The sequence below is a fragment of the Spermophilus citellus genome (assembly GCF_964194105.1).
Source record: "Spermophilus citellus genome assembly, chromosome: 2".
Lineage (NCBI taxonomy): Eukaryota > Metazoa > Chordata > Mammalia > Rodentia > Sciuridae > Spermophilus > Spermophilus citellus.
This window is the reverse complement of record NC_138183.1, coordinates 47,992,460-48,016,738: the sequence shown is the minus strand read 5'-3', so window position 1 is coordinate 48,016,738 and position 24,279 is coordinate 47,992,460. Positions and strand designations below refer to the sequence as shown.

The following is a 24,279-nucleotide window of genomic DNA, read 5'->3' as shown; positions in this document are numbered from 1 at the left end:
TTGTCTAGCTCTTCTTTTAGAAGAAAAGTAACCATTAGAGAATGATCCATCCCGGAGTTCCAAAACACTAACTACACAGACATACACACTCAGGGAAAGGCAGGTAGTCAGTAAAGACACAGCCTCAGAACTTTCACATTCAACATCTCTAGTCCTGATCCCCAAGAATGAACTCATCAGAGACCAATGCTGAGGACAGACCAACACCTGAATGCCTGCCACAGAATTAGGCACTGCAGAGACAGCACCTCTCCCACTTGCCCCAAGGGGACTTCCAGAGACACCAGCAATGCCCAAAATGGATGGGCTTTGAAATCACCTGGGAACTCTCTGAGAGCAAGGTCCAAAGGCATCCCAAATTTTTTTTTTTTTTTAATTCCCTTAGGTAAAGCTGTGCTGATGGATTCAGGAGACAGTGCACTAAAACATCTTAATTCAAAACCACTGATAATGTTTCTAACAAAAGCATGGATGTTCTTGTTCATTCTATGTATCCTTCAATCCTTTCCCTCATGAATCTTCTATCTTCCTTTCAAAAAAAATAGGCCCACAAAATCCCCTCCTCTTGTTGGATGTGTCACTATATCTTCATGGTTATGCTTAACTTTAAAATCAGTTCATGCCTCCAACAATAGGCTAAGAAGAAAATCTGAATAGAGAATCCTAAGACAATATTCTGAACACTTCTCTATGCTATGTAATAGCTGTGTAGCCTTGAACCAGTCATTTCACAAACCTGGGTCTCTCATCACGTGTTTGCTGGAAAGAGGTAAAAGGGTTGGCTAAGGTCACCTACAGGGCTTTTTGGCTCTACTCATTCCTTACAACAGAAAGTTCATTTCACTCCTCTAGAATGCAGCATCAGCAGGTGTCAACAACTTGAAAGTGATTTAAGAACTCTTAAGTATGGACCAACACCAGCTAAGCTGTTCAAGCAACAGTGGCTTCTTGTGATGAATGCCTACAGAGAGGAAACAGGCTGAGGCATAAAGCTGGGCACCAGCCCAAAGAGAGGGCCTGACAAACAGCACAATAAATAGAATATAGGCTAGAGAGAAGGTTATTGTATTTGCTTCTGAAGACATTTCCTAATGTACCACCCCAATCCTCATTCTATCAAAATAGTGACATAATTTGCTAACACTGACAATTATATGCTCTCTTCTTGAACTTAGGAAAGAGGCAGGCACACACATTCCTAACTAGGTATTTTTGTATCTGGGATATAGTTTTCTAATTCATCATTAAATTAGGTTTAAGAAAAGTCAAAGGAAGAATTTCAAATCACCTTCCTAATGAGTGATTCAAGTTTTCATATAACCCAGATAATTACCGTTCAAGCTGCTATAATATCAAAATAACAGAAGTCTGACCCAGCTGCTCCCTAGGAGTTGAATAATTAGAGAGGAAACCAAGAATCCTGACCTGTCTCTAAAATATGTACTGAGAAACTACACAATATGGCCAATTCTAAACTCAATAGGGCAGGGTTCACATTCCCACAAATTCCTTCGAAATCTTCCTAAAGGTGTTAATAGTAAGTCTTAGAAATATATGCCTACTTCGCAACATAAAACCACTCAGAACTCAGTTTTTTATATGTACCATCTAACAGACTATTTTGTCCAATACAAACATTTATTTAAAAGTTCAGAATTTAAAAAGAAAAAATTCTAAGACAATTTTTGCTTAAAGCTAAATGAGTCAGACCCTTTTGAAAGCCATTTTCACTCATACTACAAATAAGATGTAAGCTAAATAAAAAACAGGGTTACAGAAGTACAGGTATGCAGTACTCAGATGTAGCTTCTCAGTTTTCAAACTTATACTTCATTATCACTTCATTCATTTTATGAATATGCTAGCATTTATTGATGTGATCAGGTTAGGGAAGAATTTCAGATTAAACTGTCTGATAACTACAATAACTTCAAAAGCTTTTATAGCCAACATGTTCAGTGGAAATTTAGTGTTGGGGGACACCACCCAACCCTGTCAAATGAATTCTGTAATAAAATAAGGCTGGGTAACTAAATTGAATGGGTTTTATTTACTGCACTTTATAGTGCACTTAATATGCTAATTATCTGCAGCATGGACAGAGAACTATTGCATTTCTCAGATTTTTCAATGGGATACTTATTTTGAGGAATAATTATGATTATCTCCTAAAGCTTAAAAAACATCCTGCAACTAGGTTATCAGGTATTTTAAGAAACTGTATCACAGTGGGGAAATCCATTACCTCCGTGTCTCACTGAAAAGGTAAAGAGGAGAGGATAAGGGGTGCAGCAAATGGACAACAAATAATAACAGTTTTTCCAATATCTAGCTGGGATATCAGATTTTTTTATTTTTACTATTGATTGATTGGTATTTGGGTTTAAACCAAGGGGTGCTTAATGTGAGCTATACATCTTTAGCCCTTTTTAAATTTTTTTTTGAGACAGAATCTTACCAAGTCACTGAGGCTGGCCTTGAACTGGAACTACAGGAGGGCACCACCGGACCTGGCCTTCATGCATTTCTATTACCACTGTTCACTACACTGAAGCTGGAGAGGCAAGGGTGTAAAGATGCAGAAGTCAAATTTACTCTATTATGTCATATAACTAGTAAAAGGTTTGTGGAAGAATAAGATAATTCAAGTCTGATCAGAGATAAGATTTGAAAATCTATCAAATGTTTCCCATAGCAATTGCTTAATACAAAGATGTAAGATTTAATATTTTCATTTACCATTCCTTGTCTCATAACAAAGAAATGTGATTTTATGCATTTAAGCATTTTTTTAAAATATTTATTTTTTAGTTGTAGTTGGACATAATACCTGCATTTCATTTATTTGCCATTTTTATGTGGTGCTATGGATCAAACCCAGGGCCTCGCACGTACTAGGTGAGTGCTTTACCACTGAACCACAACCCCAGGCCCCATTTAAGCATTTTTAACGGTATATGTGGCTATTAAAACAAACCACATAATTTATATCACAGTCTTCATGCCATTTATCACATTTTATCATTTATGTAAAAGAGTTTAGCAAATGCACATGAAAATAATATTGTTTGCTAAGAACAAAATTAAAAAGAAATTCACAGAGATATGAAGGAGAGCCTTTTGTTCTCCACCTTTTCCAACTTTTCAAAAACTGTTTCTTTATAAATTTCACATATGCTGCTCAGTCTCATTTTGGAAAAGAAACTGAAAAATCTCATCCATCTGATTATCAGTAGTCAATAATATAAAAGAACTTTCCTGATAATATCAATTCAAACTTTAAAGCAATATAATTGGTTAAAAATATAATGATTTGGTATGGAATTATAAAGATCAGCTTTTGTTTGACTCTATAAATAAATTCCCTCTGTGAACTTTAATCTTTGGCTCAAGGAAACAAGATTGTGAGGCCAATCAAGTCCTGGTGCTAAATCTAGGAACTCCCATGGAGAGAATGATCCCTGAGGTCTTGATGACAGAACAGCCAAAAGTATTCTCTCAGAAGAAATCCAAACTGACCTGAGAAATAACCTAGTGTGACCCCTTTTCTGCATTCTACCTCACTTTACCAAGAGAACCCTGAGGCTAAGAGCTGACTTGTCCAAGGTCCCACGACTAATTAGGAGTTCATACTCCTGGTCTCATTCTTAACACTACACTCAGTACCCTTTACTGACTTCAAATATTTAGTTTGGTATTTTGGGCTTATAAGGTATGCAACGCAACTGAATATATATTAGCACTCAAATTTAACAACATAAAATATGCAAGAGGCCTCTGTATGCTTCATACAATCTTAATGTTTGCAATCAACTAGGGGTGTGTGTGTGTGTGTGTGTGTGTGTGTGTGTATGTGGATACTGCACTTCAAAATTCTCATGCTTTGAAAGGAAACTTAAAACTCTAAAGTTTCACTATTCTGAACAATCAGTAACAGAAAGTCTAGATGTGAATAACAGCAGTGCTGAATGATTTCCAAATAACATACTTGTTATACTCTCATATCCTGAAACATAACGCTTTCAACATGAATTATCTATATAAAACTGCATACCTGTTATTTTGTCTCTTACAAGCTTACAGGACTCTATTTCACCAATGCTCCCAAAAAGACTCTTTAGCTCCTCCTGTGTCATGTTCTGAGGAAGGTAGTTGACTATTAGGTTGGTCTTGCTGTCCTCTGTGTTCCCAGAGTCAACTGGTGACGAGCAGTTGTTGTTTATGGTGGATGGACCATTGGCTGTGTTATTGCAAGTTGGCCCATTAGACAGTTGTGTTTCCATGGCAGCAATTACCTGCTAAAAACAGAGAAAACAAGAAATGTCAGAATTCATATTTCACAACCTATTAGAGATTCCATCCAAGAGTTTAAACACTTGTCACTAAACACAAGTTATTCTGCTGAAATTACAACAAAACTTCAACAAAAAGGGCAACACCTACGCTAATTTTTACTTCATATTAAGTTATTCAATTAAATATTGCAATTACATTTTCACATACATATTCCATACATGCACATGAGCACAACTTAAATCTTGTGAATTTTCTAGCATCACATTCTGGCTCTACTCACATAGCCTCACTCACCTGCAGTGTCCAGAGTACCAGAGGGCAAAGAATTGAGCCCTGGCTAAAAATCATACTAGAAAATAAAAGTGCTTAACATGCTACCAAAACAAACCAAAAAAATGACCTACTAAACCTGAAGAGGATTTTTAGTTAGCCTAAGAAGTTCAATATTCTAAAACTGACAGACATCCATTAACTTAAAATCAAGGAGCAAGAGTACTGTAAAAAATATAAATTTGTCAACATGTACTGTTTTGGTTACATATTGAAAATGTTTTTCATATTTGATTGACAATATCTTATACCTCACCATTGATAGGAAATAAGAAAAATGTTATATGTTAGGGAATGAAAAGAATTTATAGGGTAACTTAAAAGTGAAGCTGTATTTTGTCTACCTTGTAGAATGTAATAGGCTATTCTTGTCAATCTTGGCAGTTAAAGATCACCAACAAGGGAACTGAACTATAGCATTGAAATAAAAATCCCCAAACAATTCAGTATGATATTTTTCCTTGACTGAGGAAAAAAAAATATCCAGTCCACCAAAACAACAATGTAAATAAATCAACTTTTGCAAACAGACCAGCCCAAGGAATTTTCATTTTAAGGTATCTATAAACTCCAAATACCAGGTAAGTGACAGAATTGGGGGAAATGGCCTCAAAAATATTCAAGCTACTCTACAAAAATCACTTATTAAGCAAATGTGGATCTAGTCCCCTAAAAACCAATCCTATTATTCTTTGAACAAGAATCACAAACCATAGCCCCAAGTTTTCCAAAAGTATTTTCCAATAGTTACCTAACTTTGGACAGCCAAGACTGTGGGGGAACCCAAAAATCAAAGCATCACTGAAAGGATTATCCTTTGCATTTCATTCAAAGCACCACTCAGTTCCACAAAGAACAACTGCTCAATGTGACAACTCTAAATTGATGGGATGCTAATTTTAGGGAATTTTTAATATAGAAAAGGCAAAGAATCTGAGGTAAAGAAAAAAAAGCAAAGGAGAGGGAAAGAGGGCTACCATTATGACTAAAGGAAAAAAATTGTTGTTTTTAAAGCAAATTGCCTAAGAAAAATAAACGGGGCACATCAGTGACTAAGAAATCTCTACTGTCAAGAGATGTTTATAAAAGAAGGCAACAAAGACAGATCGAGACTGGTTAACTAACCAGATTGAGTCTGGTCAGAATGGACAAGAAATCGGTGCTGTCGAGTTAAAATACAAAACAAAAGCAAAAACAAACAAAAAGACCAAATCCAAAATGGCTAGGCAGTATCATTAGTTACAACTTCTTTCCATGATTTCATTTCACTTTCAAAGAAATGGGTATTTGTTTTCCAAGCTGCAAGCTACCTTTTTCAGGTGAATATTTTCAGAGAATAATTTAAGGAGGTCAAGGAAAATAGAGAAACCTTTGGAAATCCTTAAGAAAAAAAAAAATCAAGTAATTCAAGATATGGGTTTTATTATACTTAACAAATCTATTTGAAAATTAGAAGGTAGGTTTCAGATTTCCTAATAAAGTATAACTGTTTGAGTTTGTTGAATGTTAGGTGTGGACTGCCCTTCAGGGGGTTAACCTATGCTGAGCAGTTATGAAAACAATGAACCAACTACAAGATGAAAGTGCCCAAAGCCAATTAAAACAAACCACTATTCAAAAGTTAGGGTATGTGCAGAAGCTATGAAAGCTGTAAATGTGAGATTCGGACTAAAGCTCATTGGGATGGCATTTGAAATAAAGTGTTCACTGACTGAAATTAGCAGGATTTAGCAAGGACAACAAACACTCCTCACTTAATTGCACATTTATTTCCATGTTCAGGTGGCAAGAATGAGCTCCTAAGCCAACATTCAAGTGAACAGCTGCAGTAGGCTGTGTGCACTGAAAATTACAGCATCTCTCAGCTATAGGACCATCTGCTCAGAATAAAATGATACTAATGTGCTATATTTTACAAATAATGCATATTCCATTGATAGGCTCAACACAACTGTTCACAGAATGCAAAGTCTTTCAACAGTTACTGGGCAAATAATTTCCAGCCAGATTTACAATTTCAACTTTTTTTTTTTTGAGCATCAGGAATTTTAAATAAGTTCAAAATGTAGTAACCAAAAAAATACATAGTAAACAGAATGTAAAGAATTACGGTAACTTAGTATTCAGACCATACCAAAACTTTTTGTTCTTTTTTTTTTTTTTTTTTTTTAAAAAAAGCATGTTGTCACTCTTTTGAGTCTGTGCTAAATCCTAATTTAGATTATAAAAAGTTACATACAAGAGTATGGTTCTGATCTACATATACCACTAGTTAAAATTGCAATGTGCTTTAAGTCCTAATGATGGCCATACCATATAGTTAAATATAAGAACAATTAGTATGCCAAATGAAAGGTTCAAGTGTTTGGTATGGCCTCAGCACTCCTGCAACATGCTAAAAAAAAGTAGCCTACAGAATTTAAGAAAAATCCCACAGACCCCAGTCCAAGGCTCTGCTGCCCACGAACCACTTCTAAGCAGAGAAGCCACATCACACAGTCTGACTGCCATGTTAGTTTGGAGTTGCCGTCTGCAATATGGACACAAAAAGTACCGTATGTTAGATGAGCAAGATAATGCAACAAATCAGTTTGTACAAAATTTACAGTGATTGTATTGATATTCCCAGCACGTCCATGCAGTGTGGCTTAATTGAATTTGAGGCAATTCCAATCTAATCTTTCTAAATTCATTTTAACATGTAGTTTTCTTGCACAAATGTAAGCATTTTTAATTAAGAGCCTGATTTTAAAACAATATTAGCTAGTTATCTTGGCATCTATCCTAAAAACTACCTTAAACCATCCCTCAAAAATTAAAAAATAAAAAAAGCAAAATACTGCATGCTGTCCTTTCTCTTAAGGGCGTGGGAGAAGGAAGGAAATGTGAATGAAATTTTGTAGTGAGAAAAAGCGATCATGCAATTCATAAGTGACTGCTTTACATAAAAGTATGCTTTCCCAAAAATATCAAAAGGGCATTAAGAGAAGCTATATCTGCCCCACTGTTACATTATACTACAAATGATCCTTAATCGTGGGACTTAAAATTAAAAGTGAATGGAAACCCTGTGAGGTTTTTCTGCCACTATAGTCAAACTATTCTCTAACAGTTTCACTGAGAGTTGTTCACATATACTAAGAGGCAGTAAACCAGCATCTTTCAATTGAAATAATTGGACCAATAAATAGGATTGTTTGGAGTAATGTTTGTATAGGATGTCAGTGCTGTCCCTGAACAAAATCAAATGAACATTTTTTAATATGTAAATTGTAAACCCAGCACGATTTGAAATTAGTGCTGCCATGAGTCCTCCCATATAGTTAATGGGCCATTTACCACTTCTTACAACTTGCCCGAATACTAATCAGAGCCATGATATTGGCACAAAAGCCAAAGTTTACTTTTCAGCCATATACGCAGATGCTTTAAATGGTCAATATAATAATCAAAAAATTGTTTTTTGATTCTTTGAAAATAAACAATGAATACCAAAGGAGGGCCAAAAATGTCCCTTATGTTATTATATCTTAAAATTTTCATTAGATATTTTCATGGCTATTAAGTGATTCACTCATGATGCTAGGAAGTACAGTAATAATGGGCAATGATGGATTCCATTTTCTGGCATCTACCAAGAGGGTTTAAATACTTTTACAGGATGCCATGAAAATGTTTTACTCTTCTTCCCTTCTCCCACTGCAGCCAGAAAATTCGGCCTGACTCTGTTCTTTATTTTCCAGAAAAACTACCTATAGTCAAACTGAACCTGTGAAAACAAAAAGTGTTTTATATCCATGAAATACTACAACAAGAACCCAAGTGTGGTTAGACCACAGGACGAGGGCAAAAGGACCACACCCAGCAGGTTAAACCAAGCCTAGACTTATGTCCAGAATATCCTTGGGAATGAATATCTAAACATCCCTCACTACATAAAACCAGATTCAAATATAATGGCCTCAGTCCCTTGTGTTCCATAGGATGTGGACAATAACGAGCTCATCTATTGACACCCCTCCTTCTGAAAGCCCCAGGGATGCGAACAATCACTTTACTGAACCAACTAGCTAGGAAGGCTGTGTATGGAAAATGATTCTACTGCACTTTTACATTTCAAACACCCCAGACAGTATCTCCGCTTGAGGCAGACACATACCTTTATGGGAAGTTATAAATAAGTTGCTCACATGGCCCTTACCTTTATGCTGGCCAACAATTCAGTTACTAAAAATGTAAAGCTACTTCCCCTTCACTTAAGGACAGGCGACTCTGCTCTACTCAATCTACCACAGACAACTGGGCTGTACACTATTTATAGATTCCATTGGCTCTGAAACTCTTTGGAAGGAAAAAAGGCCATATTCTACTGAAACAGAGCCATTAGTTTTAAGACTTAAAAAAATAATGTTTCAATATATATTTGCCTCTTAATTTAGAGATCAATTGTGCCAATTCAGACTGGTTTTCCTCCTGTCATTCTCCATGTAGTAATTTATGAAAAGACACTTTAGCACAGCTCAATTTAGAATATTCTACATATTCGTGGGCTCCAAGAGATAATAATGAGGTATTAGTTTGGTGAGAGCATGGATTTTAATTTGCAGGGAGAGAGGAAGGCAGTCTATTTTTTTCCACAGTCACCAAGTTTACTTCCAAAAGGCCATAGAGGCTTTTTAGGTTGATTTTTCTTTCTTTCTTTCTTTATTTAAATGGCCCACTGTGTACCTCAATATCTATAGTTTCTTGCAAAAGTGGAATTGTGGGACTAATTCTATTACTTTAGTTCTCCTATCTGGCAATACTAAGAATTAGAGAAGTTGAAGTGATCCAATAGTTCCTGATCACATAAAAGATGTTCTTGAGAAGTCTCTATCTCCCAGTCATTCCTAGTTTTAGGGAAAAAAAAAAAAATCTGAAAGCTAAGACAATCAGCTTCTTCACTATTTTCAAACCTTCAACAGACAACCACCAAGAAAGACAAGACTGCTAACCAAAAACATCTTAAATATATTCTCAGAATTCTCATTAAATTCACTTGGTATAGTATCTGAGAACAACAAGTTTCCACAACCACTTGATATAGTAACCAGAGTTCTCTAATTAAAGGCTCAGCAAGACTGGAGAGATGGCCACTACACAGCATCTGCTAAATCTATGCAGTTGATCCCCACTCCATTGCTATGGTTACCTTTCTAATCAGGTTCTCACCCTCCTCTGGACGACCAGATTAGAACCTCTAGAAAGGTCCTTCCTCACCCCAATGCAAAAATCAGCCTATTCCTAGGAGGATTTTCTTAAACCATCAATGGCTCCCTATTACCTATCATTTACCTGTAAGTTACTCAATGGAAGTGGTATAAACACCAGTGAGCCTCTACAACTAATCTTCCAGCCTGCTTATTCAGGAACCTAAAAATCATGAGCTCTTCCTTCTCCCTCCAAAAGTCCAGTGCTTCACTCTCTGCCTTTGCTCATGCTGTTCTGCTTGCCTGCAAGATCCACACCCCAATCCACCCTATCCCCATGTCAAGGGTCTGTGCAGGCAAAGGATAAAAATAGTTTCTTCAAAAAAAAAACTTAAGGACAAACCATATCCTTAATTGCATGCAAATCTGGTAACTTGGTTTTCTACCCTACTTCAAATATTTCATACCAGAGATAATTATGAAAGCATACTTTCAATTTTTGGCGCATCCCACCAGCCAACCTCAGCCATTTAAGTCCAGATTTCTATTACACAGTACAACAAAGGAAACCATTGATTTTTCAAGCAATCAGTTGTATGGTTTTATTTCAAGAACCTGTCTCACCAACTTGCCAACTCAAAAACATGGAAGCCAGGACAAATCCAAAATCATGACATAAAGATGTTCCAAGCTTCTGACTGACACGGTTACAGAGATGTGTTATGTGAGATTTTGATACGATTTTAGGAACAGGAAAGAAGAAAAGGTAAATTCAGAAGAGAAAAAAAAAGGGAAGGGTTTTTGACACAAAGACATTTAGAACACAGGGTTCAAGTCATGGCTCTCAATCTTATGTTGACTAGAAAAGCTTAGGTAAACACAAATGAAAACAATCTCTGTAAAGAATCATGGCTAGAGGCAAGGACAAGCATCTCCCAGAGTTGAAAGGTACTGTGTGGCTAGTGACCTTGGTCTCCACACTAATTTGCAGCCAGAAGGTTCTCCATACCTAAGGTAGCACAGCACCAGGTCAGGGCATTCCAGTGCCTTCCCTCTGATCACATCAAGTCTCTCTCTCTAAAGGCCAAGTTACAAGGTGAGCTGAAGACATTTGTCTCTCAGATTTAAGAACTAAGCTCAGCAAAAAGCAAAAGCAAGAAAACCCACAGCCTTGGCCAAGAAGCATCTTCCTTTAGGGAACTTGAGGCAAGAAAGTAATGCACACAAAGCAAGCAGAGAAATCATCACAAAAGCTCACAGGTGAGCACTGGATAAGTAGCCCTTTGGGTCCTTAATCTGGGGGACACCATTGTGAACAAACACTTTATCTTTCCCATTCAAGTCACTAAAACGGCATGTTCAAGATACATTGCTGGCTTTACTGAATTAAGAGAAGAGTTAACCAAGCATTGAAGTCACAGGGCTAACATGTCATTTACAAGACAGACCTATTAAGTTTGTTTTCTTTAAATCTTTTTGCTTTATGTTCCTAAAATAATTTGTGACTTTAAGCTTCAAGGTAGTTCCTCAATCCTAGAATCCTTGTCAACTCTCCACCCCATCCACACCATTTTTTTTTTTTTAAGTACCAAAGATCAAACCCAGGAGCACTTAACCACTGAGCCACATCTCCAGCCCTTTTTTATTTTGAGAGGTCTCACTAAGTTACTTAGGGCCTCGCTAAGTTGCTGAGGCCAACTCTAAACTTGTGATCCTTCTGCCTCAGCCTGGCAAGCCTCTGGGATTACAGGCACAAAGGCATTTAGAAACACATCGGATTCAAGTCATGGCTCTCAATCTTATGATTACAGGCACACTGTAATTACAGGCCTGCTCCACACTCACCAGCAGTATGGATTCCAACAACCTCAAACTCAGATTTTTGTCCTTAAGGCTAACATAGGTTCAAGAGCTACCAGAAGGAGTCACAAGAATGTTCTTTGGCAGCCAACATCATCTCTTGGCCCTTTATTGTTCCTATAAACAAAGTACAATGTCTCCAACACCAGTCTTTCTGAAACTTCAGTTTAGGGTCCCAAGTACTTCCCTACACTCTAAGTCCATTAACAGGCACCTATGATGGGCAATGGGAAGTAAAGATCTGCTTAAGCTTCAAACCCTGTTCATCCATTTGACAAATATACATATACAACTACCATGGGCTAAATTCAGTACGAGGTGCTTGAGTTACAGCAATGTAGTAACACCCTGGTATCTTTATCTGCAATGAAAATATGGAGTGAGAGGACCTGAGAATGTTTAGACAGGGCTTGGGTAGCTTCAGGTTGAAGGAAAGGTTGCAGTCAAGGTTTGAAAAACATGTGAGCTGGCTGCTGTGGTAGGTAGAATACTGTCCCCCTTCCTGCCCTCCATGTCCACTTCCTAACTCCCCAATGTCTTTGAATATGTTATTATACATAGTGGGGGAAATCATGGTTGCAGATGAAATTTTGGCTGCTAAATAAACTGATCTTGAAAAGAGAGATTATCCTGGATTATTCAGGTGGGTCTGATGTGATTACAAGGGTCCTCATAAGTTAAAGGAGGAAGCAGGAAAGTCAGCATCAGAGTGATGCAACATGGGAAGAATTTAACAGGCCTTCATTGGCTTTGAAAGGGGTCACCAGCCAAAGAATATGGGCAACTTCTACCAGCTGGAAAAGGCAAGGAAGCATTTTCCTCCAAAGCCTCTAGAAAGAGCTCAGATATACCAGTACATTCATCTTAGCCCCCAAGGACCCACTTCAGTGGACTCATGACCTTCAGGATTAGAACATAAAAAAATTATGTACTGTTAAGTTTACACTACTTTGTTACAGTTATAATAGGAAACACAAACAGCCCCCATGGGACTATCAGAAGAGGATCATTCTAGGTAGAGAGACCAACAATGGCAAAGCTGTTCAGTGTAGAAGAATAGCAAGGGAGAGTAGAAGGAGATGCATCAAAGAGGTAATGAGGCCAGATCACATAAGGCCTAGAAGGCCACTATAGGAAAGGAAACCATGGAAGGTTTTAAGCAAAAGAGTAGCATGTGGCTTCTATGAAAATAAACTGTGTGTGGGTGTGCAGGAGCACTCAGCAAGTTTGGAAGCAGACTAGCTGAGGAGCAACTGAAGTAATCCAGGGGTAAGAAGACAGTGACACTGGCCATGGTGATGTCAGAAGAGAAGTTGTCAGATTCTAGATATGCTCAGAAGATTCTGGATAGCAGTAAACTGTTAAAATCCATCATCAAGAAATTAGACTCCAAGTGCTCACATATTCAAATAAACCACCAAATTTTTTATTGTGTGCTAGGGACAAGAGCACATGAATAAACAAAGAACTTCTATAGATATCTGAAATGGGGGGGATTGTCCTTTAAAAAACCCAACATGTAAAAATCTGAGTTTATAAATATGAGTTATTCACTGTATATATAATTTTTTGAGAGAGAGAGAGAGAGAGAGAGAGAGAGAGAGAGAGAGAGAATATCTTTTTTGTACATGGACACAACACAATGCCTTTATTTTTATGTGGTGCTGAGAATCGAACCTGGGTCCTGCACATGCTAGGTGAGCGCTTTACAGCTAAGCCACAATCCCAGCCCCATATATATATATATATATAATTATTTATAAGAATTCAGCAACCGATTCATTTAATAGCAAATATAAATAAAAAAAAATCAGTAACTTCAAAGACGCAACCATTGAACAACTCTCAAATTCAAAAGAACCCCTTTAAACATTCGAAATTAAAAATCAAAAAATATTTCAAAGCTTCCTCCCTGCTCCCAAAGTTTTAAAACAAAGTAGACAAAAACTAATGAGAATAAATTACAATTTTTTAAATGGAAATAAACTTTTAAATCTGTATTTTTCCATCAGGTCATTTATAATGGTTAAATCACAGGTTAACTCAATCTTGTTATAGGCTGGAACAAGCTAAACTGTTACCTTCTGGTGATGAATCATTGCAACCTCATTCTTTCATTCCAACCTCAGTGGGCCTAATTAATTTCCATGCCATTATTTGGCTATAGAACCTAAAAAGGATATGAGTACAATAAGAATAAAATCAACTACACCCACAGCTTTTGTAGCAGAGTTTTTGTTTAGTACAGGCAGATAGATTTCAACTGCTAAATTAAGACATTTAACATAGTAATCAACATAGAAATTGGATTAACTTCACATTCTTCTAGGAAAGTCACAGCTATGGGGAACACCCTCAGGATAGTACCAGTTGTGAAAGGCTGATTGGAAATCCTCAAATTAATCCCAGTAGTTGAGTATTTTCATTAGGGAGGTTAAAACACAGCTCTTCTGTAGGACAGAGAGTAAAATACTGTCATATTTGAGCTCCAGCACAGGAAGAATGCCTACTCTAAAGGAAATATGAAAGTCAAGGAAGGCTAATGGACACAATAACATTTTTTAACTCAACAGTTATAAAGAGCCACAATCCTCCATCTGTCCACTGAGACTAACATTTTACTCTTCGCTGTCATTTAGCAGGACTTACAAAGGAAGCCAAATGCTACAGTTAAGTGTTCAAGATTATACCAAAATAATGGCATCTCAAGTATCAACAAAACAAGGTATACATATTTCCTAAGTAATGCTGGAAGACTAAAATTTATTTCTGTAGGACTTTGGGGAAACTGAAAATTAAGATGTGGTATCCCAGGGCATATAAGACCTTCGAATCATTGAGTCACTATAGAAAGCAGAGAAATGTACTCTTCCCCTGTCCATTAGGATTCTTGATCAGTACTCACCGCCAGCTTTCTCCCTCTCTGAAATGTAGATCACCTCACTTACTGGTATTTGCCTATAAACATTCTGTTCAGTTGATGTGTTCAGTGATGAGACTCCCAAGAGATGTACACTTCCGATTTAGACCGACTATAAATTACTTGGTAAGGAAATTTAGGGCATCTTAAAAATTCTTACCAAGAATGTTATTTACTTCCTTTGGTCCAGCTGTTCTTCAAAAGACAACTTTCCTTAAAGACTACGTATCAGCTAGGAAAAAACTCTTGGTGCATCTGACTTTCTATGGTAATTAAGCTCCTGGTTATTTACTACATTTCAAAAAAAAAAAAAAAAAGACAACAATTGTGTTCAATTAGTGTTATTTTTACTCCTAGTGACTCCAAAAAATTAAGACTGCTGACAGTATCACAAGGAAATTTGTAGTTAATCTGTTGCCTAAGAATGAACAGAAGATTTGATGCTTTTAAAAAAAAGAAAAAAAGTCAATGCTATACACTATAGAAAAGGTAAGGCCCTTCTCAGCCTCAGATGCTGTCCACTTACATTCCACACAGGTCGACACCGCCAATCCTAGATCTCAGTTATCTAACAAGGAAGGAGACAAGATGCTGCTGCTCTAGACGACTCCTGACCAGCTCACCCAGCTAAGTGCCTCCACTCCTACTTTCATCAGACTTCCAGCTTCACGCTATCTCAAAAGCCCTTTTAAAGTAAAGCACATTTAAAATGAATGCTTAAGGATCTCTCCTAGTTTGCAGGGGCAAGTTTCTCCACCTTAGAGATGAATAATGCGGCAATTCTTTGAGCATAATGTGTGTGTAATATAACCAGAGTGTGTACATATGTATTTCCGACAGTTGTTGAGATGCGGTAGCCATTTCCCATAGGCTGAAGGAGAAGGATACAGATGAAATCACAGGCTACATTTTAACATCAGAAAATTAAGAAACAAACTACAAAAGCACTTACCCTTTGAATTGTTCCCACTCTGGAAAGGGGAGGAGGGGGTAAACAGGTATGTTCTCTTTAAAAGCTTTTATTATGTACACATATTTTGACAGATACAATGTCAAAGCACTTTACAAACTCTGAAGATCTAAATGAATATTAGGGGCTATTATCATTATTGCTGGATCAAGGAAGATGCCACTTTTAAATGCTACCGGAGAAAATCTCATCCGTCTTTCAAGTAAGGCCTGGTCTCCCTGAAATAGGCAACCAGGCTGCACAGTTCTGCTGGGAAAGTCTTAACATGAAAAGGGAACAGTGCGGACAGAAAGTATGGTTTGCAGGCTTTCCATACTGTGATTGTCAGATCCTGTCCTGGGCCTCCAAAGCAGATGCTATGTTAAACTACGTTTAGCTCATAGTCACAAATGGTGACTAAGAAAGATAAAAATTTTTGCTTAAATTGATGCAATTTTTAACCCCCGACCTCCAAAGACTATATTTAAATATATTGGGTGCCAATATTTTGAGTATTTCACATCTGAGTTATAGCCTTTCTGTTTTAATTTACCTTATTTTTACCTTAATTTTTTTTTTTTGGGGGGGGGGTGAGTCCAGGGGCGCCTACCAATCAAGCTACATCCTCAGCCCATTTTATGTTATTTTAAAAGTACAAGTCCTTCCTCCAAAAAGTGCACACACCTTCCATCCTCCCCAATTTCTCATGCTCAACCTCTTGGAATTTTAATATTTAAGATTACAAATCACTGCCCTCCCTGCTCTTTTTGCCAATAAGACTCCAAGGATGATTCAAGCAATCTTTGCCTTGTAAACGAGAAATCTGAATATAAGTCAAAGAGAAAGGCACTATAGAAGTCTCATCCATGACTGTACTGCAGACTCTAGATTGACAGTGTGCACATTATGAGATCCATCACATGGTACCAAAGTGTATACAATTCACAACTCAGGGAAATGATTCAAATATATTCATACAACAGCCCCCTGCCATCTTTCTCCTGATTTTATAAGCAACCTAAATTTCAACATTACTTGTTAATGTCTGCTCTGTGATTTTAAAGAAGTTTAATTTAAAAAGAAAAACAAGACATACTCCTGAATTGTCCATAGATAGGACTTGGGAATCTTTTGCTACAGAAAAGAGGTCAGGTGATGTGACTGCCTTTTATAGCAGAATTCAATGATTCCTACAATTGAAAGAGTACAGGAAAAAGTGGAGAAGGAAAAGAAACTAGCATTTATTGATTCCTTGTTCGGTGCCAGGCCTGAAGCTAGATATTTTACAAACAAAATCTCATTTAATCCTCTTGTGCACTATGAGCTATACATATTATCCTCAATTTACAAATGAGGATTTCAATACACAGGTATTGAGCAGAGAAACTGCGATTTGAAAACAGGGCTGAGACTATCAAAAGGCTCCGTTTCCAGGCTTCCCCCACCTCCCATCTATCTTCTATTCCATGGTACAGATCCACACAAAAATGGTGAGCATCCTACAACCATCTCTCATTGTAAGACTGACTCAAGTTGTCTAAAAGCAATATCTCAGCTCCCTAGTGAGGCATCCAACTTGACCTGGTTCCCACTCACCTCTCCATCAGCATGCTCACCGCTCCTGGACACACAATAAGCTCAAACACAGTCCCAGTAGTTCCTTCCACTACCAGGCTGCTTCCCACTGTTGCTCAACCTCTTTTCTCCATCTACAATAGCTTCACCACCTTTCTTCTCCTGACTAATAGAAACAGCCTCAGCATAGGAAGAGGGAACACAGTGCCTGCTGTGAACTGCTGAGCTGGACCAGATAATTCCTCTATGCTCCTGTGAGCCCATATCTACCATGTAAGCCTATAACCTCTGTCACAATAAATGCAAAGAGTTAGAAAGAGAAAGAGGATGAATGGCTGTGAAGTGTAATTCAAGGTGGCAAATAAAAACTTTCGCACTTATTAATCCATGTGGTTTTTTGCATTTCTTGCCAAGTGGGGACACTTTCTACTGCAGCCTTATGCACCTGAGGAATCCAAGTCATCTCAGGTTATTTATAAGGCAGAAGACCTTCATGCTCTGCTACTAACACACACGTACCCATTTACAATTATAATACTCAAGTTTATAGTGTAAGCTCATGCTTTAAGTTGAATCAGCATTAACAACAAAAATCCTAGCAGCAAGCCTTTGTTACAACAGTGCAAGCCTTCATAACAAAGGGAGAAAGGGGAAGACAGGTGTGTTCCACTGTCATCACATCATAGTTTAAAAGAAGCAAATCTCATCAAGGATATATGAAACCAAGACCACATTTGAAGTTAACCCTTCTCTCTGGCCCAGCGAAGTTCTGATGTGTAAAATATCATCAGGAAGAGGAAGGAGTACAGAAGAAGCCTCCAAGACCACAAAGTAATTTCCCTGAGTTAAGGCACCTGGCACTGTGCTGGACACTGATCAAAAAAAAAAAAAAAAAAGGTGAACACACTACATTCCACCCTTCACAGGGCTTCTCCTGAACAGACCTGCACCACAAGAAGTCAAAGGCATACAAGGAAGCCTTTCAGAACTCACAGACAGGAATAATAATCTCTCAGGCTGACCTACGCTAAATATTTCACTATCTAAGAAAAAGATAAAAAGGGCAAAGTCACTGCTGCTATGGAAACTACCACCTCTAACTTAAGCATCTGAATTTGGACATATATGTGAGCAAAACATAAATGAAGCATTTTGCTTCCCAATGTTCAAAATGCCAGGGGAAAAAATAAAATAAAATGCAAGAGACTAACAGGAGATTGTGCACAGTATTCACAATGTATTTCACATCAAACTAGACTTCAGCTTCACCATGAAAGTTTGAAATTACAAAGATACACTGGCTCAAGTTTTTCTGGTTTAGAGTTTCTGAGTAACCATTTCCTGCTACAATTTTATCCCATATAAAGAGCAAGTTTCTGTAAAAGGATTCTCAGTACAGGAGATTTCACATGTAAACTGCTTGGCAGTAAATCCTTCATCATTGGCAAGACTTTAGGAAAGTACCTACTACATACCAGGCAGTCTGCTGGTCTAAAGCAATTATACTGCAATTGCTTTCAGAGCAACTAAAAAAGAAAAATTTTCACAATCATCACTACTTTAATCTCACAAAATTTGGATAAAATGATCATTAAGGGAAAAAAAAAGAGGGGCTGGGGTAATGGCTCAGTGGTAGCGCACTTGCCTAGCATGCATGGTGCACTGGATTTGATTCTCAGCACCACATACAAATAAATAAAATAAAAGTCCATCAATAATTTAAAAATATTTTAAAAACAAAGAAAACTCTTCTGAAGGGACCTATGACCCCAAACCCCAAAATTTTCACTATTTTTCTGTAAAGGACATGGAGATCTACTCAAGTACATTCTTAGATGTAATTTAAATAGGTCCTTGACTATTCAAGTACAGTGGAAAATTACATGCCTGTAACCCCAGTAATTTGGGAGGCTAAGGCAAAAGGATCACAAGTATGAGACCAGCCTCAACAACTTAGCAAGACCCCGTTCAACATAAAAAGGAAAAAGGGTTGGGGAAGTAGCTCAGTGGTAGGGAGCTCTTGAGTACCAAGGCAGGGGGGGAAAAAAAAAGAAAGAAAGAAAGACAGACTTGATTTTGATTGCCAAGCTCCGGTTGAGCGTCACTATAAGGGAAGGAGAATGGCTTAGAAATGTCATTTTTATATACCCTCTGCCCTACCCACGCATGCTTTTTTAAAGCCATCTTTTGTCAAGCTCACACCCAAGATTCACACCAAAGACATGGGGACTGCAGGCCTTGGAATTCAGCTGAGGAATGAGGACACCATTTCTCATTTTCCATTTCAAGAGTAAGGATAAGAGGAAGGAAATTGGTGAGGTATAAGAAAGAGTAGTATACTAGACAGGAAAGATGTTCCACTGCACTGAACACTCCAAAAGTTACCGCCACAGGATCGAAAAAGAGCAACCACTGCGCACTGCTGGCCAGATGTGGCAGCATCTCTCTAATTGCTCTAATTGAAAATGGTCCAAATCTTGACTTGCTAATACTAAAGACACTTGACCTTCTACATTAAAAACTGACCAAAATGCAAACACATAAACCCTCCCATCAAGGCTGGCTGCACACTAAATAGATCATCATAAACATTGCCCAAAACAGCCAGGTGGCCACTTCTGGCATTCTTCATGGTATAACGTGCACCATGTAACAAATGGCATGATAACTAAGAATCAACAATGCCCCTGACCAGAAGGAAGAAGAGTCTGGGAGGGGGGAAGAGTTGAAAGTCTTAAATAATATATTATGCATTAAATCAATGGCAGAGCTGATGTTTAGTCAGTAAAACCAAAAATGAATAAAAAACAATAAAGTCTGTTTAAATGATTCATGCACAAAGTTGGAAAGAGGTTACAGAAAAATAACTGAATGGAGAAAAAAAAAGGAAAGGTACTCAAAAAATAGTCATCAGTAACCACTTATTATGGTTTAGATGTGGTGTCTCCGGAAAGCTCAAGTGTGGTTTAGAGGAGAAATGACTGGGTTATAGCCTTAGCCTAATCAGTGAATTAATCCCTAATGGGATTAACTGAAGTGGTAGGGTGTGCTGGTGCAGAAAGGAATTGGGGCGTGGCTTTGGGTATATATTTGTATCTAGCCAGTAGAGTCTCTCTCTGCTTCCTGATGTAAACTGCCTTACCTCTGCCAGTCTCCCGCCATGATGTTCAGCCTCACCTTGAGCCCCAAGGAATCCAGCCAACCTTCTATGGACTAATACCTCTGAGTCCCCAAATAAACTTTCCCCCCTTATGATTATACTGGTTGGGTCCTTTAGTCACAGCACTGAAAAAGCTGACTAAAACACCACCTATGATCATGAACATGCCTCCTGGGAGGAGGCCAAGGGAGAGATGGAAGCAGTGAAAACAAGCAGTCCTGTAATGCTCCAAGACCTGAAGGCCAGAATTAGGAGAGGAAGCAGGAGGGTGGATATAGTCTGCACGTATGCTATTTGGTCTATCCACCGTCTTTATTTTAATTAGTCATGTTCAACGTTTAACTTTTACCAATTTTTTTAAATTAAAAAAAAAAAAACCTCTGGCTTGTTTTTAAAAAAATAAAGAAGAGGTGGTAGAAAAGGGGAAGGGGGTGGAGTGAAATAATTGGCCAGAGTCCACACTTCCACACAGCTACTGCCCACCCCGTTACCCATTCATTATAAATGGGGAACGTTTTCTTCAAATTGCCCGGTCCCCTCTAGGTCTAGGGCTGAGTCCCAAGTAAAAGAGTATCATAGCCTAGTGGCTATTCATGATCAGAATGTTAGTTTTTCTACCATGGTGGCAGAGAAGTGCAGAGGTCAGAGAACTGGAAGTGGCAGGGGCAACCCTCATATAAAATACTTGGAAACTTCATTGAAAGCACAACACTGAGATGCAACAGAGGTGGGCAGGGTGGGAGTGAATTAATTGAACTATCTAACTATCTGACATATTCTGGTCTGACAATCTTTGATGGTCAACCTCATCTTCTATAAAAATGTCCCAGTGATGAGCTTAACAAATGAGGTGACAAAGCACCAAGTCTGTATTACTGAACACCCTACTATGACTACCACATACACTCCAAGCACTCTAAATTAAGAACTATGTGGCACATTTATGGTTCCTTGGACTTGGAGTTGAAAGCCAGCTTGTACACAAAAAAATCAAATACATCCTCTTCTGGGGACTATGGAAAAACATCAAATGTTTCATCCCCAAAATAGGGTGTGGGGAAGTTAAGGTACACAAAAGGTGAAAATAACCTTGTATTACACCAGAAGCCCTGAAACTAACATTAAACAGACTTTCAAGTTGAACACCCATAATCCACTTCATGATATGCCATAAATTTCATGTTGGAGGTAGGGCAGAGGAAAAGCAGAGATCCAACATAACTGTAAAAAAGCCATACTTAACACTTTTTCTGCTGCCTTCCTTCAGTTTACCCAAATAGATCCCTGTGAAAACCAACTTAAAGACTGAAAAAGGCCAAAGGTGGAATGAAGGCAATACCAGGGTGCACAGAAATCCTCTGGTGGCCAAAAAAAAAAGAGAGAGAGACACACAGAGCAAAGCCCTGCCTAAAGACTGGCTGCTTCCTATGTAGCAGGGTGAATGGATGATTGGGGGGATTAATGGAATGTGAATATTCAAGGGATATTATGATTATGCTTAAATGCATAATCTAATGCATCCCTTGGCTCCAGAGCTGTTTTATTTCCTATTTCAAAGTACAACTACTACAAGACTGTCTCTGTGTCCATTTGGTAAAATCAAAGCAATTACAATTAACTCGCCATCCTTTCTTATTCTCTAGAAATAAGAAATTTTCTAGAAATTGAGGTTTGAACAAAGAAGGGACAGCAGGATGCAATGCATACTGATGTTCTCCAAGAATTCTTGAACTTTCACAGCATTGAAAGTTTCAGTAATTTCAGGCAAAGGCCAGGAGAAAACTATACTTTTCACCTCTTCTCATTAACTAAAAAGCCACAGCTAAAAATAAAAAGCTGGGGGAACTCCAAAATTGAAGTTTTTATAGGGCACATTAAATTATTCTCTATCAACTGCAAGTCTTTAAGGTTGCAGAGTATTACCTTAATGCTACTGACCATTTCCCCCTAGAACCCATGGTATTTTTCCTTTGAAACAAACAAAACAACAACAACAAAAAAAACCTGAACTTCCAGTCCAATCTCTCTTATGAGTTAAAGTGTGTCTCCTAAATGTGCAAGAACACATCACCCATTCTGCAAAAAAACTGAGATGAACTTGCTCTCTCTTTCGGGGCCATACTTTAAACATGAGCTGAGAAGAGGACATTTGGCACAATGATCATTTTACATTTGAATCTGGATTCAAAACAACAGTCCCACAATACGGAACTTACTAAACAGGACTGGAGGTTCTCAAGTTTTACTTGAAGACATTAATAAGTGTTTATGGTTCTCCCTTGACACCTGATTGTCATCAAAACGTAAGGTAAATTTCCAAGCTAATAATGTGGAATTTGGCTTTCACATACCAAATACCTCCAATCTGATAAAGTATCAGTCCTTATGGGTCTTTGTAAATTTTCTCATATTTTTGGTCATGACCATGACCTTGTAAGAATAACTCTAGAATTATAAACTCTTAGCTCACATGCATAACTATGTTGGCCCACACACCAAGGTTATCCTTATATTCTTCATGAAGTGCCAAGGTTACAGAAATAAATGCACTGAATAAGTCAAAAATCAAAAATATCAGATGTACACACAACAGCTCCCAAATATAACTACTATTTCCAATACTTAAACATCAGAATTAATTGCATCCGTAAATCTTGAAAGGAAGGCTTCAGACTGGGGGTATGGCTCAATGGTAGAGCACATGCTTAGCATTCACAAGGCCCTGGGTTCAACCTCCACTACCAGAAATAAACAAACATGCAAAAGATGGTAAAAACTTTAGTTCTTCAGAGAGGTTAATTTCAAGTAAATAAATGCTACACAGCATGTGGGAATTTTAAGTTTTCACATTAACCAAAGTCAGAATTAGGAGTGCACTGAAGGGAGTATTTTCTAATCTCCTTCCAGGTCCCAAATTAACAACTACAAAAATACAGAAACAGACCAGAGAGAAGTAAAGGCAACATGAAGTCCAAAGAAAATGGCTACCAGTCCTAATATATTTCTTAATAATTTGTCAAGTGACCTCTTGACAAACTTTTAACCTTAATACTTTCCCATAGATTATAAAGTACATTTTTAACTCTGCCTACTAAATAGATTTTAAAGTAAGTTAAATAACAGACTAAAAAACAACTTAATAATAACTGTCAGATACCATACAAAGTAAGAAGGTTAGTGTTCTTAAAAACACTAACCTTTTGAGACTTATCTTTGCTCTCGTGTTCTCCCTTTTAACACATTTCTGGCTTATGGTAAGGTTAAGGTACCATAATCACCTTGATTTCTTAAGAAAAATCAAGGTAACAGTAAGACACACACACACCTGCATACAGATCAAAGTGTACTTTCTTCATTTACTCAGAAGATTTTTTTTTTACCTTAAATTGACATGCAAGTAACAGGAATTCTGTCATATTTTACATATTATGTTCCAGTACCAAATTATTTACGTCATCAAACCACAAAGCACTGGGTATTTGAAAAGTTCTTTAACATGAAAATGTTCAAGCCAAGAGTCAAGTCAAACACATATTACTGAGCAACTGACAGTGATGTCCAGATGCCAATTTAAGAATCATACACTATAAATAACCTATGAAAATCATAGCCAGAGCCCAAGGGGGCATCTGCTCAGAACCTAGCAGAGTATTCAATACAGGGTCTCAGCATGGTCACCAAGCTGACAGCAAGCTGTGATTGATATTAAATGTTTGGTATGTCAAAAATATATATGAGATTAAGGCATTTAAAACAACAAACTATGAACTATAATTTATCATGGAAATAATTAGTATGTACCATCCTGCAACAAGCAAATCACTATGTCATATACCTCCTGGTACATTCTGATGAGGCAATTTTACCTAAATTTAGAGATTAAGTTCAATTAAAAGCCCGCCTAACCACTACAGTTTGCTAAATAGACTTGGGCACAATGAGAGCGCAAAAGTGAAGATGGAGATCCCATGGCAGGGGAAGGCCAAGGAGGTCAGGGAGA

The 24,279-nt window shown here is 37.7% G+C and overlaps 1 protein-coding gene across 7 annotated transcripts in view; it reads right to left on the bottom strand.

Moving 5' to 3' along the window:
- The window catches only part of ELAVL2 (ELAV like RNA binding protein 2), a gene marked incomplete at both ends in the record, with an annotated part of 122,511 nt that overhangs the window by 60,736 nt on the left and 37,496 nt on the right, over positions 1-24,279 (bottom strand). For 3 of the 7 annotated variants that reach the window (XM_081280515.1, XM_081280518.1, XM_081280519.1), the window contains 2 exons: positions 4,055-4,298; positions 7,066-7,137. In XM_081280515.1, coding sequence (XP_081136641.1) covers positions 4,055-4,298; positions 7,066-7,137 — 316 coding nt within the window. Of the gene's footprint in view, positions 1-4,054; positions 4,299-7,040; positions 7,157-24,279 lie in introns of those variants that run through there. The other 4 variants (XM_081280516.1, XM_081280517.1, XM_081280520.1 and 1 more) reach the window with 3 other exon arrangements.